The 19,504-nt window shown below is 33.2% G+C and overlaps 2 protein-coding genes across 3 annotated transcripts; both read right to left on the bottom strand.

Annotated features, from left to right (window-relative positions):
• Window positions 1–535: 535 nt before the first annotated feature.
• On the bottom strand, window positions 536–3,546 carry LOC134683606 (uncharacterized). The gene is made up of 4 exons (XM_063542914.1): window positions 3,467–3,546; window positions 2,999–3,116; window positions 1,774–1,946; window positions 536–638 (listed from the first exon to the last, which is right to left on the bottom strand). The coding sequence occupies exons 2-4, from the start codon at window positions 3,104–3,106 to the stop codon at window positions 536–538; spliced, it is 384 nt and encodes a 127-aa protein (XP_063398984.1). The 5' UTR covers window positions 3,107–3,116; window positions 3,467–3,546.
• Window positions 3,547–8,283: 4,737 nt separating this feature from the next.
• On the bottom strand, window positions 8,284–11,963 carry LOC134683605 (uncharacterized). Of its 2 annotated transcripts, none has more exons than XM_063542913.1 (4): window positions 11,854–11,963; window positions 11,243–11,360; window positions 10,544–10,710; window positions 8,284–8,976 (listed from the first exon to the last, which is right to left on the bottom strand). In XM_063542913.1, the coding sequence occupies exons 2-4, from the start codon at window positions 11,348–11,350 to the stop codon at window positions 8,874–8,876; spliced, it is 378 nt and encodes a 125-aa protein (XP_063398983.1). In that variant the 5' UTR covers window positions 11,351–11,360; window positions 11,854–11,963; the 3' UTR covers window positions 8,284–8,873. The 2 variants fall into 2 exon arrangements, with proteins under 2 accessions (XP_063398983.1, XP_063398982.1); XM_063542912.1 differs by having other exon boundaries at window positions 8,285–8,976; window positions 11,243–11,392; window positions 11,854–11,961.
• Window positions 11,964–19,504: the final 7,541 nt, after the last annotated feature.

The raw sequence follows: 19,504 nt of genomic DNA, 5'->3' as shown, positions 1-19,504 counted from the left end.
CTACATCATGTGGTCATATCTTGAAATTTTGGTTTACGATATTGCAGGATTATATCCGTGAAACTCTCTTTTTTAAAATAAACCCGGAATAATTTCAAGCCACAATATCGGACTCAGCATCAACTGAAAATTACGACCCCCTTTTGGCAAGGGGCGTTACTGTTTTAATATAAACTATGAGTATCAAAATTCAAAATACGCATGGGATCTTTAAAAGAAATAGCCCTCAATACAACAACCAAATCAATTTAACGGTCATTTACGTTGAGTTGATTAGGAACCTAAGTTTCAGTTATTTAATGACGGATCTCAACAAATAAATCTCAATAAAAAAGAATTCCGTTAAATATCAGCTATTTGTCTTATTATTAATCTTTGTAATTTATATCTTATTGTTTATTGGTCGACTTATTACAGTAATTCTCAATTTACAGGAAAATTATAATCCATAGAAAAACAAAAGAATGTTCAAGTACATGCAATAAATCCTGTAAAATAAAAACATTGAGCCACGTCTGATTATGTCATAGAATAATTATTCCTTCAATGCTATATAATGTTCAGCATTTTTGAATTCTGGCGCTTGTCTAACGACTCCAAAATCGGGAACTTTTGCATCATGATATTTTACAACAATTCTGAAAGAAAAGAAAAACTGATAACTATTTAGACCACTCGGTCGATGCCACTGCTGGAGGGTATCACCAGCCCAGTAGTCAACACTTCGGTGTTGACCTGAATATCAATAATGTGGCCATTTTTATAAATTTCCTGTTTACAAAACTTTTAATTTTTCGAAATACTAAGGATTTTTTTTATCCCAGGCATAGATTACCTTAGCCGTATTTGGCACGACGTTTTGGAATTTTAGATCCGCAATGCTCTTCAACTTTGTACTTGTTTGACTTTTTAAATATTTTGATTTGAGCGTCGCTGATGAGTCTTATGTAGACGAAACGCGCGTCTGGCGTATTAAGTTATAATCTTGATAAAATTTTGATAACTAATTAAATACAATACTGTACAAACAAATATAATCATTTCAATTTATTATGAACATAATTTTCAAATTTCCTTTAGACATGTGAAACAAAGTATTTTAAAGCAAGGAACACATATACATATATAACCGTACGTGTCTTGAGCATTTTCATATCGGATTCGTTATTCGGAATCTTTTTAATTTTCACTGTTGCTTTTCAGTTTCAGCTTAGACTGTTTAGTTTTCTTTACTTAGTTTACTTAAACAAGTAGGTTTATGCATTTACAAGTATTAATCTTGTGGGTTTCAATGACTAAATCAAGAACTTAGTTATATACATGTATTACATCTGATATTTACGTCCTTGATTAAATAAACGCATCATAGATACCAGGATTGAAATTAAATATTTACGACAAACGCGCGTTTCGTCTACAAAAGACTAATCAGTGACGCGCGAACATAAAATTATCAAAAAGGACAAATAAAGTACGAAGTTGAAGAGCATTGAGGACAAAAAATTCCTATGATGTTTGCTTATTGTTTAATGCTGTACCCTCTACACTATTTGCTTTTTTGTGGAGAAGAGAGAGAGGGTTGTCTCATTAGCAATTACACCACTTATGGCATATCTTATTTTTATATTCACTGAATGATGCTAGATCATGCTAATAGTAATACGTTTTTAAGATACATGTTACGTTTCAATATAACTGACTTTTGAATTTACAATATTTAGGTGTTTTTTTTTATATTGTTCAGTTTTGAACGATGAAATAATAAAAGATTACCTATTAGTTGGCATGCTCAGTAATGAAGCAAAAAATGGAATAAAGACTTTTGTGTAATCATCGTTGACTTTCGCATTAAACCTGTTCACTGATTCTATATCTACAAACATCATAGGTGTTTTCCTTCCATTATTTATCATTCTGTTACCTGTTGATACATTTATGTACACCAACTGAAATGGAAAGTACATATACAACCATTTCTATTTCAATTCAATCCAGTGTGTTATCTAGTGCAGCAACAATATTATGTACACTATAGATATTTTAAGATAGCCTTTTTGTACAGATCCTTAGTAGTATTACGCTGTTTAAAAGTCATAAATCGATTGACAGAAAACAAATCCTCGTTACAAACTCAAACCAGAGGAAACACATTAACTATAAGAGGAAAAACAACGAACAACAGAAACACTAAAGTGCAACAAACACAGAAACGAACTATAAGATAACTAATAACATTTTACTGACTTGGTACAGGACATTTTAAGAAAACATGGTGGATTGAAACTGGTTTTGTGGCTAGACTTTTATTTTATTTTTAATTTAACATATAATCAAAAGTGAAGGCTATATGTAAGTCATATACAACTCAAGCTTTCAATTGTTCATTGTTTAATGGTCAAATTAAAGTCATTTCTTTGTAAAAAATTTCGAGTCCAATTATGTGTTAGTTGAGAATATCTGTGTCACACTTGTAGACATTCTCAAGTCATCTTTTTTTTCTCTCGATTATCACCAAATAAGACTTAAATTTCAAATTCCTGCCTTCACGAGCAACATGTGGGCGACACAAGTGTAGCAAAATATATTTATGGCTCCGGAGGTCAAAAATCAATTTCGGATATTGGCTGTGTTTGTTTTACTCGCTTTTTGTTTTTATATTGTGTTTTCTAAACCTTTGCTTGTATTTTGTACGGTTTCCGTTTTGCTATGATTGTTTCGGTCTTTCTTCGGCTAAAGAGTTTTGATTCACCTTTTGTGTATCATTTGCTCATTTTTGGTTGGGCTATCATAGATACAAAAAAATGTATCGCTGATATCTTTTCAGTTGTTTTTTTGTTTGTTTTGTTTGTTTTGTTTTTTGGTGGGGGGTAACAACTTATACATGTATGTATGTTTTTTGTTGTAATTTTGTTGTACGTAAATGTTGGTTTTCCCTCTAAAACTCTTTACGTCATATTGATGCTTGAGTAAACTGTTCAACCAACATCCTTGTTCTTACCTCTAACGGATATTCAAGAACCTCGCTAATTTTCTGCGCTACTTTGTCCTCAAAGTCATCTTGTAAATCTGCATCTTTCAAGCTCGTACGAATAAGTATTCTAGGCATTCTGTAAAGTCTAATTTAAAACAAGAACTCAACTGAGTTAATTCATAACCATAAAGATTCATTTTCTGCCTAATTGTTATAATTAGTATTTTTTATTGGAGAAAAATGCTGTCAATTCAAATAAAGTTAGGGAGAAAATTATGATTCATGTGATTATATTTGTAACATTTAGTATTCGTTAAAAATTGGTTTTAGAAAATTTGAAACAGGAGTATCGTTTTGCGCACCCGAACTTTTTTTTGATAACTGTTGAAATTTGAAAATCAATATTTCAAACCTTAATTCAGTGGCTGAACTATTGTGCCTATTGTATGTTATAATTTGACCCCAACTTAGCATGGAGAAATAGTATTAATTTACCTGATGGGTGTTAAAATCAAACTAGTTTTGCCGTTTGAGAAATTAAATTATCTTTATCTGTAAACACATCTCAAGGTACGAACATCCTATCATATTTGATTATTTACTTTTAATGCGATAACACTTTAGATAATTTCTCTCAAAGTTGTATACACATTTGTCACATTTATTTGAAACAAAGTTTTGCTGTGAAAATAATACGCTGGCATTCTGCCTAATTATTCAATCTCTATAGATATTGTATTCCAACGACCGTGTTCTGCTTCAAATGTATTTTGATAGATCACTACATTTCAAAGATTTCTACAATCCACTTCAATGATAATTGATATTTGTAAAATGATAACACGATTGTCTCCTTGAAGGGTATTTGGACAACGGAATAAGCCGTATTTAAGAAGTCATTATTTTCATAATAAACAGTTATTCAGTACTAATATTTAATAATCCCCGCACTATATTTTTCAGCATGACATTCATGTCCCATTGTCGGCCTACATGTTATGCGTAGAAATTCACTAAACAACGATGTTTTTAAACGTTCTTAATATGTTTAAAATGAAATTAATTACCTTTCTAGATAGTTTTTATATACCATTTTGATACAAGAGTCGTTAACATGGTTAATTTGTCCTTAAACGTCTTCGTTTACTGTTTGGAAGTTAACCGGGAATCAGGACTACGTAAATGTGTAGTTATTTAAAACACACGATGCTTAAAAGAGTCTGACCGTTTTTCAGTTTGCAATCTGACTTTGTCCAAACCAGATGATCGTATTTATAGTTTCAAGATTATTCTTTTCAGGTATATTTTGATTGCATTGAATATTGATGTAATGAAATAAAACATTTATTGACTTGCAATGTTTTATAGTTTCATGGAACATAAGTTCGTACGGATTGATATCACAAGCCTCGGTCACACCTTACCGGATAAAACGAACAGACGCCTAACGGATGAAAATAAAAGTTGTCCGTTGACAAAATTGTTATCCGTTGGGAGTCCGTTGATGTACTGACCAACTAAAACGGACGCCTAACGAATGCATAACGGACATGCAACGGATATGCAACGGTCGAGAAATGGAGACGTACCGGAGAGAACGGATGTCGAACGTACATCCAACGGACGAGTACCGCATAAAACAGACACCTTACGGAAGCGTACCGGATAAAACGGATAAACAAGATATACGAAAAAATTAAAGGCGACAATAATAATGCATGAAAATCGCATTAATTTTGAATTTTTTTTGTGTAACTAGTTTTGGTTTGTTCTTCAAAATGCCGCTAAAGGGGAGTGTCTGACCTGAATAACAGCTGCTTGATTGTGAAGATGTGTCCTTACTGTAAGATCGATTAAGAATTATAAGAATTCACGAACCTAAAAAAATCTAATTGGCATTTCGGATGAGAAATTTTCAATCGGTATTTATCCGTTTCAGATCCGTTCTTCATCCGTTTTATCCGTTAAACGTCCGGTAGAAGTCCGTTTCAAATTCGTTCAACATCCGTTTTATCCGTTAGACGTACGTTACAAGTCCGTTGGTGAATTTATTTGCCAGAACTCCAACAGATGTATAACGGACACAAAACGGAAACGAAACGGACGAGTAACGTAAAAAACGGACGCCTAACGGACGCTTAACGGACGTCAAACGGACATTTCATCCGTTGGACGTCCGTTCAAAGTTTTGAAAATGCTCAAAATTTTCCACTGGACAAAACGGACGTCGCCGAATAAAACGTACGCTTAACGGACATGCAACGGATATGGACGGACGACTAACTGATAAGAACGGACGTCTTAAACGGACATGAACAGATTGAAAAAAGTCATCCGTTAGTCGTCCGTTCGAGCTATTTGGTAAGGGGTGACCGAGGCTTAATGACATTAACGGTACCAATTTTAATGCACCAGATGCGCATTTTGACAATACATTTCTCTTCGTTGACAGTTCCAATCGGAGCCACATTGAGAAAGACATACATTGATATTTAACGATCTTAAAGTCATAAGAAACCTCTAATAAAAAAAAAATAATGCATATGTTTTTTATAACTCAATGGATAGTTTTCATTATAAAACTTATGTACATATACTTTTTTCTGAAGAAAATTCTTTAATTTATTCATATTTAGAAGAAGTTTACTTATTTGAATTGCTTCCTTCCAGCAAGCAATTCCCCCGACATATTTTCCGTATGCAAGGTGACCTCAGTGTGACCCATCTCGTAAAAATCCGGTGACCACAATACGCATGGATGTCCTTAAAATAAACTATTATCTGAATTTACATGTTAAACACGTGCTCAATTTCCATGCTTTTTGTTTATTTTTCGTCAATTGTTGACAAACAGGTGACAATCGTTAAACTTCGGCTTCAAAACACGAACTTTAATTACCTGCCATATTTTCACAACAACACTGACCGATTGAAAAAAAAATTGACGATTATACGAAATTTACACGAAAAAAATGATAAATTCGAGCACAGAAGACTAAGTTTATGATGTTTGTATGCATTGGTTCAAGAATTGGAAGAACATTATTTTTCATCGGTCACTCGTTTCTTATGACTTTAAAGTATTACCACTATTCTTTCTGATTAAAAACCAGACGTTAAAAATAGTGAGATTCTGTTTCAATTTGATTGAAAACTGATTGGTCTTTCCTTTACATTTCTATTTTCTAAGGGTCCGACTAAATCATTTCATTAAACAACATATTTTCTACAAAGATGGGAAGCCACAATACCAAATTCCTGTTTTGGGCCATTTATAATCTTTCTTTGTTATGAACCGCCCTAATTCTAACAACAAATACACAAAATATGATAACTACTTGGACAACTTATCTGTTTAGTTCAGTGGGATAATAATATAGCAGGCAGTTTGGATTTAAGTTGGCACTGACTGTGCACCATTACTGTCAGATGTGTTCTGCTTTTTAATTTTAGAGCAGTTACATACATTTCGTTAATAGGACTGCACTCTGTACATAAGAACTGCTAAAGTAGAGTTGTGAGGAGCGACGACCAAAATCGACACTCTATTTATAGATTTATTAGTTATATTTTACACTTATAAATTTTACCGTCAACTTCACGAACTGGTTTACCTACACAATTGGAAAGTGTCTCAACTCACATGTTTTCGCTGTCGGTCTTAACTAATTGTCGATTCGTTTCGCAAGTGATGCATGCAAAGATACGATAACAAAATGATTACCTTACCAAGTGTGAATTTACATCGCTATTCGTCGTATCTCGGAATTTTATACATCAAACATTCATGTATTGTGTTACGTTGTTTCTGTTGTGGTTTCGAATAAATTATGTGTTATGTCTTATCGTTTGTAGTCCAAATATTATTAGTAACATATATAGTGTGTAAGTGAGCTAATATGATATATACAGGGTCAGTAAATTCCATATGGGGTAACAGCAAACTCGAACCCCATATTAAATTTACTTACCCTGTATATATAATAATAGGTCACTATGTAACGAATTTATCTTACCGACTATCTTTATTGCTGGTCGGCGCTAAAAAACTAATGTAAACGAAAAATATCTATTATCAACAACCTTGATATATAACAATAATAAACAGATCTTTCAATACTTTTTAATAATCAAACAATGCCCAAGTTGTAAATCCACTACTAACCGTGTATTAAAACAAGCCCCGCCTCGCTACTAACCTAATATCGAATATAAACGGTCTCCACGAGGTCGCTATTAACCAATCATATTTCTATAAATGTATAGGAGGTAAAATAAAATAAAATAGCTTTTCAATACCGTCATTGTCATGATAATTGTTAGGTCTGGTATTGTGAAAATGATTTTATTAGTTTCAAACTTACATATTAGCTACATAAGTACGTCAACTTTTTTTTTTATTTACATTGGTGTGTGTAGTTGATGGAAAGTGTTTGTGTTTCAACTATTATATTTGTTTTTGCTGTATTTCTGTCATGTAGTGTTGTCATTTATTGATATTTTGTAACACTGCCATATAAGCGGGAGGTATGGGTAGTAATAAACCCATACAGGTTCACTTCGCTAATTTATTTCTTAATTTGTCTTGTACCAAATCGAGAAAATAACTGTCGTTATCAAATAGTTCGTTTCGATGTATGTTGTCGTTTGTTTGTTTTGCACTTCAGTGTTTCTATTGTTTCTATGTATTATAGTGGTATACTTCTGTTGCCTTTATTCACTCTGTTTACTGATGTGTTGACATGCATATTCATTGATATGGCCTTTATTATAAATTAACTGATTACAAAACGTTCACTGTTTGAAATACGATGGCTGTTTTTCTTAGGAATAGATTGCTTATTGCATTTGGCAAAACTTTTGGGAAATTTGGTACTAAATGCTCTTCAAGTTCGTTATCAATTTGGTCTTGTTAACTTGTTTTGATTCGGACATCACTGATATTTCTTTTGTCAGACCCAAATACAAAACTTCAGTCCTTGTATCTATAACGAGGTTATTCACGCATCCGGTTGCTCTCCTTTAGGAGTTCAAGAAAGAGTGGAAAAAGATGCCAGAAAGACATTCAAACTCATCAATCGAAATTATAGTTCACAAGACTCAACATAGAGAACTAAGAACTAAGCAATACGAACTCCACCAAAAACTGAGAGTGATCGCAGGTGATTTGGAAGGGTAACATATCCTGCTCCACATGTGTACCTAAAAATGTGTCTTTTTAATTCGTTTACAAGATTTGATTACCAGTTAACTACTGTCTCTTTTATTTTATGTAATATTTAAAATTTTAGATTGCCCTTATGTTCACCGTTGGTTCGTATCTAAAAAATATGTCACAAATCAACAACAAATATCCTAAAAGACCATCACACATCATGACAATATAAGACAACTACTGACGATTTTATTGACTTTAAACAGGCATATGTTGCGGACAATAGTTTAATGTGGTTTCGTGTGTACTCATTCATTAATATTGGTTATGGAGTCAATAGAAATAAAAAATAATAAGATCCATGTCTTATTATTTAATATTGCTTTTTTCGACTTACAATGTCTGAAACAGAATGGATCACTGTTGTGTATTCATTAGTGTACTAATCAGGTAATCGCTTGTTTTATCGAGCGATACTTGCGTACTAGCTTGGAAAATATTTACCTAATGGACACAAGTTTACCAAGATTACATTTAGCAACGTAAATTCCTCTACATTATCATCTAAGACTTGATACTAGTCTTAAGAAATTTCTAACACATTTACTAACTATTAATCAAAGAAATAATAAAAACATTTGTTATTATCAGGTTTTGATTGTCAACTATTTTTGGGAAAACAAAACATCAAAATGTTTCTGTACGCAATTGAAGTTTTCTATAAAATTGCATATATTTGTTGAAACATTACTGCTTTAGTGAACAATAAAATTCTGCATGTTTGAATTCTGGTGCCTCTCTAACCACTCCAAAATCTGTTGGACATATATTAATATACTTTATAACTACTCTGAAAAGAAAAGATATTAATTTAATGCTATATAAAATTAACAATGATATCTACCTTTTATTAACCTTATATATGGCGAACTCAAATCTATCATACTAGTAAGTTCGAATCTATGGCAGATTCCTAATCTATGGTTACTGTGACGTCATGCCAGCCCAAAACTATGGCAGTTTTTTGAAAATCCAAATCTATGGAAAGTTTTGTAATTTCCTATAAATCTATGGCGGATGATTTGTCTTAAGCAGGTGGAAATATACGACAACGGGGGCATGTCTATTAACATTTGTGAAATAAACATTACATAATGGTCACCCAAACAAAAGATAAATGCATATACCTTTATACAGACTTAAAGATTAAAATGATGTGATTGTTAAAAAAACATTGTTTAATATGTGCATTGTTCCTGTTTAACCCATTCTTTAAACGAACTAATACGTTCTATGACAAACAAGAAGGTTGCTTTTTATAAAAAAAAAAAAAAAAAAAAGGTACAAATAAAAATGAACAGTTTAACTTTATCAACTGTGTCAGTGGTATTTTCTAAAATATGCGGTACCGAAAATAGCGGTGTACTTAGTCGTTTGGAGCATCGACTGATACAGCACATTTGGTCACTCTTTGAGATAACAGGTCACATCCTCCTTTAAACCTCTCGATAATTGTTGTTAGGGAATTACCTTCATCTTAAATGGTGTTCAAATATATGGGTTTCGCCATCGTTAGCGGCGGCAAAGATATAATTTGGCATTGTTCAATTTTAGACGTTATATTTATTCTTTTCCCAAGATATGCCATACAAGTATAATATAATTTTGATTCAATGATCATTCTTAATGATGTTTTCTAATCTCATGCTCTCAAGAGAAATGATACTTTCCTAGTTGCAAAAAAATCGTCAAAACGAAATGTTACCACAATAAATTATTGCACACGGTAAATATTTCTTGAATATTTCTCTTTCATTGGTTTTTACTTACAATACCAATAGAAAGTTTGAAGGAGGATATGCTTACCCTTCTGGGGCAAATGACATAAGTCCCGATATTTTTGTTGATTCATTTTGTTTATTCTGAACTCTTCTATGCTTAGATAATTTTAGGGTTGTGCGTTCTATAGTTTGATTTTTGCAATGGTATTGTCCGTTTGTTTTTAACCTGAGTTTTAATATCCCCTTAGTATATTCCGCCCCTCCTTTTCATATTCCATCGAGACTACCACTTGAAGAATCAAATATATACACATGTTGCAACATTAAAATAAAAAGAGCCTCAACTTGAAAACGGCCGAGCCGCGAATCAAATAACACCGATTATAACTCTAACGGGATATAATCCAATAAAAAAAAACAATATTCAAGAATATAGATGAAAATACGTTCATGAAATCCAAGAAGCGAAACAATCTATCACCAGAAGCTGTACAATAACATTTATATAATACATCTTAGGAAGGTCAAATACACTAAAAGAATGAAAGGGTATCGCAATACTAAGAAAAAGTAAACATATTAATGAGCATGCACTATACTTCTATTTCAACCAGAGGAATAAAAGTCAAATATTACCTGTTGTGCGGAAGATCTAGAAGTGAAGCAAAGAATGGTATAAAGATTTTGTTGAAATCGTCGTAGATGTTTTCTTTAAAGATGGTTGATATGTCAACAAATATCATTGGTGTTTTCCTTCCATTGTTCAACATTCTATTTTCAGGGGAGACTAATATATAAATCAACTGAAAAATATTCCCATAGGAAAAGGATTAATATCATTATTACGGTCCATATTTAGCAGACTCAAGAAAGTCTGGTCATCGACAACAAAGTTTTAGTATAAATATTTTCCTAAGTTCTTGTGTGTCACAATAAGTATCAAATTGGACACCGAACAAAGCTATTAAATCATATGCATTTGCTTTTTATGAAATAATATCTTCAAAGTTTACCACACCTACAAGTTATTTGTTTAAAAGAGACATTTTCAAATCCGCTATTGTTTGATACCTTATCACCGACATGACACACACATGTTTCTTTCACATGGGTAACATGGCAGACGTCACTAAAGGGGGATAATGCGCCTTCTGCACGTTTCATCACAGAATTTTGATAGTATTAGTGTTGGTAGATCTTGAATTTCATTGTAGTGTTTTGTATTCTTTTGTTTGACTGCTGTTCTTCGTTTTATTTTTCTTTGACTTGTGGTTTTTAACTGCCTTCTTTGTGTATTTTCCATTTTTATCATTTTTTTCCTACACAATTGCATACCTCTAATGGTGCCTTTAGAACTTCACTGGCTTTTTCAGCAATGTTTTCCTCGAAATCATCTGGTAAGTCTGCTTCTTTTATGTTGGTATGGACAGTTATTCCAGGCATTATGTCCAAGCTACAGATAACAATTAAGTCTAGATTTCAGACCTATAATATTGCAAAAAAAAATAAGGCCTCATAATTAAATTTGTTAGATTGATTTGTTGTCACGTCTACTAAAAAATATATAATGTACTAGAACACACACGTGATATCGCGGGTACGTGACTTAATTCAACTATATTACTAATCGTAAGCCTTATTTTGGTATTGGAATTATCATCTGATAAAGTCATGCCGATTATAAGATGCACAGTTTTCTCTGCTTTCAAAATCTTTCGAGTTGAACCTGTCGACTTATCAATTATTAATAATATTAATTATTTGGAAAACAAAAGGGCCTGGAGTGGAGTATTTTTTTAATCAATAGCATTGTCCTATAATAGTTACAAATAAAGTTGAATTCTTTGATTCGCTGTTTACGTAATGCCGGCTAACAAAATCAGCAGAAAATGTGACAAAAAGACGACAAAAATCATGTTGTCTACATAGAAGTAACGATAACTTACCATACAAATACAGTTATCTGGTAAACTGGTCAATAATTAGGTACACTTATACAAGCACACGTATCAAAATCCCCGTTTATAGATATCTTCGTTGAGTGTCGCGATAAAAGAGTGTATACATTTGGATTCACAGAACATATAAGCGTAAAACAAAATGTTATGAAATGCCATTAAAAAGTTCCAAAACCAAGTTATCTATAATGGTTTACTTTTTAAATTGTTATTTGGATGGAGAGTTGTCTCATTGGCACTCACACCACATCTTCCTATATCTAAGTTCAATGAAATATATTAACAGTTTCCTGTCTATATCAGTTCGCTAATGGTTATTGATTTCAATAGGAACACAAGTTGGATTAAGAACCAATTGTTCAAGGCATAATTGAAAGGTCTGTCTACTTCTTTAGAATTATTTTGATACAAAAATAAAATGTCATTTCCAGTGTCAAATGCTAGCTCAGTTTAAGCTGATTCTAAAATTGTATGATTTTTTTACAATTTTGTTTGAAATTAGTGAGGTAACTTCCTGTTTGCTTTTTATTAGTCATATGGCGTGTTACCTAATGCACGAAGTACTTCAACGTTATGCATACGTATATATGCCAGTGTAAAGTAAAGGTCAAAATCTAGAACCTCAAACTTATCAATGACCTTGACCACAATTTCAAGGTCACAAACCGAGGACATAAATCAAAAGAACCTAGAACTTTGATATGTATAGTTGAATCACAATAAGCATAATTATAAAAAAGAGGGACGAAAACTCTCATTAAACAATGTTTAATGGATACGCACCCTTTCAAGCAAAATTGAAAAGTTACGTCTTGTCGCAAAGAACAATTCAAAAAAATATGTAGTCTATATCTTAAATGGTTTCTGACAAGAAGTGAACATATACCAGAATAAAAATTTATAATGTGACCTTTACATTTGAGCTTGACCTAATTTTTTTTTTTTGGACCAAAGACCTGAAATAAAAAAAAACTAGGTCTCTATCACTTATTGTTTACCAGTTAGAAATGCATATCACTTATATCAATTGAATTAGGGGGGAAAACTCTCATATGGAGTCCACGGAAAGCATCCTGAAGATTTAACGATGAAATACTTTTGTCGTTATCTTTAATGGTTGCGAGGGAGCAGCAAACACAAAAAATCAGTGTTCGGGGAGATTACTCTTACAATAAAAAGTGTTCTAGATAATGTTTGCAAGGTCACTTGTGAATGGTTTTTCAAGATACGTAATATACTTCAATCCGCACGAAGTATGTTTCTGAAGCTATCTACTGCAGCTACACCCGAGATACAAAATGGGAGAAGACAGATACATACAATTTCGCAATGAAAAGTCATACAATTTAGCTGGTATGGGAGAGCTAGGTTGTACTGATACATAATGCAATTCTTTGCTCTATTCTTAAGTTTGTACAGAAAATAAATAGTTCAGAAGAGGATCAGATCATTATTTAGATCAAGCATTGCTCATAAGTGTACACACTCACAAAAGTCATCCTTGTATTTTTACTAAAAGTACTGTATATATTTTTTTTATGTATTATCATGTTAGTTGAATCAAAGCATGATAACTTATATTGATGTTGATGTAGATATAGGATTTACTGGGAAAATATAATAGACGATAATGCAAATGTTGAAAAAGAAAAATTGCGTAATTGAATTCGAAAACATCTACAAATAGGAAGCATATTTATGTAAAGTTGATTAATTTCAGTATCGAACAATCCAAGGCAGAATCAGAGTTCATCAGTAAGCTTTTGAGAAAGGTCGATACAGATAAATCGATAAAAGTAAAAGTGTATGATTGCAATGTTGTAATATGCAAGTTGAAGACGAGTTTCATTTTTTTTTTATCGGAATTCACTGCATACGAAACGGAAAAGAATTGCATTCTGAAAAACCATGAATTTAGTGAAAATATAGTTTTCAAATACACGTATGATGACAACATTTAATATCGGTTAAACAATTCTACTTCTACGTAAGTTCATGATAACTGAAAGACTTTTTCCTGTTAACATCTGATGCTACCTCTTAACTGGTTTGTAGTAATAAAATTAACGGTACCAATTTTCTTGCACCAGATGCGCATTTCGACAATACATGTCTCTTCAATGATGCTCGTGGCCAAAATATTTGAAATCCAAAGCTTATATAAAAGATGAAGAGCTATAATCCAAAAGGTCCAAAAAGTATAGCCAAATCCGTGAAAGGAATCAGAGCTTTGCATGAGGGAGATACATTCCTTAATATATAATAATTTCTAATATTTTGTAACAGCAAATTTTAATAACACGAAAAATCCGTATTTTCATGCCAGTACCGAAGTAATGGCTACTGGGCTGGTGATACCATCGGGGAGTAATAGTCCACCAGCAGAGGCATCGACCCAGTGGTAGTAATAAAATTAACGGTACCAATTAATAGTTTTAATGTCACTCCGCTATATGTCTCTCACTAAATAATTCAAAGTTAGGTACTACGTTGAACACATCTATCTCACGGAAGTGTATATAAAGGACACAAACTTACTCCCAGTTTATGGATAGTTTATGGATGTTGTTCAGTGTTGTGTTGTTTACTGTTGTTTCTTTTGATCTTTGTCTTTTTATTTTGTCATGTCGTTTATGTCAGTTTTCTACTAATAAGTTTGACTGTTCCATTTTTCTCTCTTGTCTCTCTTTTCTTTTTTTCTGTATTCAATACATTTAAAGTATCTTTTTTGTCGTTTGTTGATGTGGTTTGTAAGGTGTTTTTTTTCGACCCTCATTTTTTATATAGATTAGACCGTTGGTTTTTCTGTTTGAATGATTTAACACTAGTCCTTTTGGGACATTTTATAGCTGGTTGTTCGGTGTGAGCCAAGGCTTCGTGTTGAAGCCCTTACTTCAATCTATGGAGATTTGTCTCAATGGCACTCACACCACATCTTCTTATATCAATTATATTATCTTCGCCTTTGGAATGTCAAATAATTAAATAAAAGGGAAGTAATTTGCAAGGATAAAACCAAACAACTAAACACAATAAACATATCAATAAGCATGCGTGGTTTTTTATTTGTTAATTGCAGTGAAAGGAAAATCACAACAAAACATTACCTGCTGTATTGAGTTAGTAAAACATGGTATTTAAACTCTGTTGAAATCAAACATGATGTTTTAATAAATAAAAAAAATTGCCTCTAATATGGCCTTTTAAACGTTCTTACATATTTCTACAATTTTGTCCTCATAATAAAGTGTTCTTCTTTTGTGTTGAAACGGACTGTCATTTTATAGATTGTAAAAACAAATGACACTTTGTGCATCCAACGCATTTTTCTGAATTTACCTTCATCAGTAAAGCTTAAATCTAAATATTTGAAAACCATGGAACAAATCACGTGAAGGGTTGTATGACCAAACGGGATATAAAATAAAATTGAGAATGGAAATGGGGAATGTGTCAAAGAGACAACAACCCGACCAAATAAAAAACAACAGCAGAAGGTCACCAACAGGTCTTCAATGTAGCGAGAAATTCCCGCACCCGGAGGCGTCCTTCAGCTGGCCCCTTAACAAATATATACTAGTCCAGTGATAATGAACGCCATACTAATTTCCAAATTGTACACAAGAAACTAAAATTAAAATACATAGATAAGTCCATCTAAGTTCAACTGTGAAAGAGATATTTTGAACCTTAGTTTCCTGATAGTTTCTGAACTTATTAACAGATCAATCACGAAAAGGTTGTTATGAATCATGTCATTATTTAAGCACTGGCTATTTAGTTGGGAATTCGCAGTCTACCAGCAGTGGTATCCGATCCTGTCTAATAAAAATAACACTTTAATCATTTCGTGTGTCATAAGCTATCCTTGTGTTACTATACGTCCAGTCGTAAATGTAAAATAGAAAGTCGATGAGATGACGTGTTTATTTTATAAATATGACTTACATTGTAATGAATTAGTAAACATTTTTGTGTAAGGGTCAGCTGAAGCACGCCTTCGGGTGCGGGAGTTTCTAGCTGCATTGAACACTCATTGGTTGCCTTCGGCTGTGTTTGCTCTTTGGTCGGGTTGTTGTCTTTTTGACACATTAACCATTTCCATTTTCAATCTAAATACAAGCTGAGTTGGAAGATGTTAATTTGTTAATGTAGGCAGCAGTTGTTTAGCGATGTTTAATTTGCTATCAAAGGTACCAGGATTATAATTCAATACGCCAGACGCGTGTTTCGTCTCCATAAGACTCCTCAGTGACGCTCAGATCAAAATATGTACAAAGCCAAACAATAACAAAAAGTTCAAAAGAATTGAGGAACCCTTATTCCCAAAAAGTTGTGCCAAATACAGCTAAGGTAATATATTGCTGGGATAAGAAAATCTTTAGTTTTTGTCGAGCCTGCAACCTTTGTTGCAGAAAGCTCGACATAGGGATAATGATCCGGCGGCGGCGGCTGTGTTAGCTTACTTCTTAAAAGCTTTATATTTTAGAAGCTGGAAGACCTAAATGCTTCATACTTTGTTTATAGATGACTCATGTTACGAAGTTTCCGTCAGTCACATGTCCAATGTCCTTGACCTCATTTTCCTGGTTCAGTGACCACTTGAAAAAAAAGTTCAGATTTTTTGTAATGTTGAATTCTCTCTTATTATAAGTAATAGGATTATTATATTTGGTATGTGCATACCTTGCAAGGTCCTCATGCCCGTCAGACTGTTTTCACTTGACCTCATTTTATAGATCAGTGATCATGGTTAAGTTTTGGTGGTCAAGTCCATATCTCAGATACTATAAGCAATAGGGCTTGTATATTCAGCGTATGGAAGGACTGTAAGGTGTACATGTCCAACTGGTAGGTGTCATCTGACCTTGACCTCATTTTCATGGTTCAGTGGTTTAAGCTAATTTTCTGTGTTTTGGTGTGTTTTTCTTATACTTTATGCAATAGGTCTACTATATTTGTTGTATGGGGTGCTTGTAAGTTGTACATGTCTAGCGGGCAGATGCCATTTGAACTTGACCTCATTTTCATGGTTCAGTGGTTATAGTTAAGTTTTTGTGTTTTGGTCTGTTTTTCTTATACCTTATACAATAGGTCGACTATATTTGTTGTATGGAATGATTGTAAGGTGTATATGTCTAGCAGGCAGATGTCATTTGACCTTGATCTCATTTTCATTGTTCAGTTGTTATAGTTAAGTTTTTGAGTTTTGGTCTTTTTATCTAGTACTATATGCAAAAGGTCAACTACATTTGGTGTATGGAAATATTTTATGATCTATATGTCAGTCCCGCACATTTTATTCGACCATGACCTTAATTTCACGGTTCATTGCAAAATGTTCAGTTTTGTGTTTTGGTCTATTTTTCTTTACCTATAAGTAATAGGTAAACTATATTTAATGTGAGGAAGCATTGTTAGCTGTACATGTCTGCCTGGCATGGTTCATCTGACCATGGCCTCATTTTCATGGTTCATTGGTATTTGTTTAGCTATCTTGGTTAATGTTAAATTTATGTGACAGTTGTAATAAAGCTTTATACTAAGGAAAATCAACATAATATCAATGATGAGTAAAGAAGGCGAGACATTTCAGTGTGTGCACTCTTGTTTTGAAACATTCTGAGTTTTGTAAACAGGAAATTTATGACCATATAATTGATTTTCATGTCAACACGAAATGCTGATCAACTGGACTGGTGATATCGTCGGGGACGAAACGTCCATGAGCAGTGGCATTCGCCCAGTGGTGTAAATATTTATTAACGGTACCAGGGTTATAATTTGACACGCCAGACGCGCGTTTCGTCTACAAAAAACTCAACAGACTTATGTATTTGAGTGTCCATGAATTCTCAGTTTTACTTGTAAAATGTATATATTTTGGGCGCAATTTATGGTAACCTTTGATAACTATTAACACCACTGGGTCGATGCCACTGATGGTGGACGTTTCGTCCCCGAGGGTATCACCAGTCCAGTAGTCAACACTTCGGTGTTGACATGAATATCAATAATGTGGTCATTTTTTTTTTTATAAATTTCCCGTTTACAAAACTTTCAATTTTTGATAAAATTAAGGATTTTCTTATTACCAGGCATATATTACTTTACCCGTATTTGGCACAACCTTTTGGAATTTTGGATCCTCAATTCTCTTCAACTTTGTACTTGTTTGGCTGTATAAATATTGTGATATGAGCAGCACTGATGAGTCTTATGTAGACGAAATGCACGTCTGGCGTACTAAATTATAATCCTGGTACCTTTGATAACTATTAACACCACTGGGTCGATTTTACTGCTGGTGGACGTTTCGTCCCCGAGGGTATCACTAGCCCAGTAGTCAACACTTCGGTGTTGACATGAATATCAATAATGTGGTCATTTTTTATAAATTTCCCGTTTACAAAACTTTCAATTTTTTGAAAAACTAAGGATTTTCTTATTACCAGGCATAGATTACCTTAGCCGTATTTGGCACAACCTTTTGGAATTTTGGATCCGCAATGCTCTTCAACTTTGTACTTGTTTGGCTGTATAAATATTTTGATATGAGCGTCACTGATGAGTCTTATGTAGACGAAACGCGCGTCTGGCGTACTAAATTATAATCCTGGTACCTTTGTTAACTATTAGTTGTCAGCACTTAAGTGTTGACTTGACTATCAACTGTGTGGTGATTTTTATAAATTTACTGTTTGCAAAAGTATTCGAATCACTTCAGAATTTTCTTAAACCAGGCAAAGATTCCCTAAATTATATTTGGCAAACTTGTTTTTTTAGAATTTTAGGTCCTCAATGCTCTTCAAATTTTAAATTGTTTGGCTTTCTTACTATTTTGATCTGAGCGTCACTGCCGAGTCTTATGTAAACGAAAGCGCGTCTCGCGTATTAAATTAGACGCCTGGCTTCTTTGATAACTATTTACAGTTTTACATATTCTTTCCATGACAACTTTAAGAAGTAAATAAAGGCAGTATATTATACCGCTGTTCAAGTCATAAATCGATTGAGAAAAAACAAATACGGGTTACAAACTAAACCGATAGAAACACATCAACTATAGAAGGACAACAACGAAACAACAGAAATAATGAAGTGCAACGTAAAATAAGATTGTATTGCCCCAGAAACCAACAATGTTACTTATTTAGAGTTGATTTCAGCTTTCCAATTATGAACTTTCTATTTCTATGTAGCAACATTCCAGCAGCGCCTGCATACACAGTATAATCTCCCAATTAATACAACATTCCCGGGCTTGTATTTTCTATCATGATTTCCTTGATAGATGGTTGCTGCTCACAATGAAGCTATTAATCCAAGAGTTCCAAATGGTGAAGTTGAAATCATTCCTTCGTAAATTTTACGGACGCCAACACGAGTTAGATGACCGTTATGGAATAACCGTTTCACAGATGATATAAGATATGTTCCTTGTGTCGTAACTACAGTCCCCTTCCCGTTTTACGTATGTTACCAACGGAATAAGACTATATTTACCGGGTTTGTAATAACATGAGCAACACGACGACTGCCACATATGAAACAGGATCTGTTTACCCTTCTGGACCACCTGATATCACCCCAAGTTTTTGGTACGGTTCGTGCTGCTTAGCCTTTAGTTTTCTATATT

This window comes from Mytilus trossulus, chromosome 9, assembly GCF_036588685.1.
Source record: "Mytilus trossulus isolate FHL-02 chromosome 9, PNRI_Mtr1.1.1.hap1, whole genome shotgun sequence".
NCBI classification, from domain to species: Eukaryota; Metazoa; Mollusca; class Bivalvia; order Mytilida; family Mytilidae; genus Mytilus; species Mytilus trossulus.
Note: the sequence above shows the minus strand (reverse complement) of the source record. Positions and strands in the feature narration are given on the sequence as shown.

Bases quoted from the DNA above. Each gene is read 5' to 3' on its own strand.
- LOC134683606 (XM_063542914.1), bottom strand. From the start codon at position 3,106: ATGCCTAGAATACTTATTCGTACGAGCTTGAAAGATGCAGATTTACAA. The intron at 1,947-2,998 runs GTAAGAACAAGG...TTTCCATTTCAG, and splicing joins TTCTTGAATATCCGTTAGAG to TTGGTGTACATAAATGTATC. The intron at 639-1,773 runs GTAATCTTTTAT...CTTTTCTTTCAG, and splicing joins CTGAGCATGCCAACTAATAG to AATTGTTGTAAAATATCATG.
- LOC134683605 (XM_063542913.1), bottom strand. From the start codon at position 11,350: ATGCCTGGAATAACTGTCCATACCAACATAAAAGAAGCAGACTTACCA. The intron at 10,711-11,242 runs GTATGCAATTGT...AATATTTTTCAG, and splicing joins TTCTAAAGGCACCATTAGAG to TTGATTTATATATTAGTCTC. The intron at 8,977-10,543 runs GTAATATTTGAC...TTTTCTTTTCAG, and splicing joins CTAGATCTTCCGCACAACAG to AGTAGTTATAAAGTATATTA.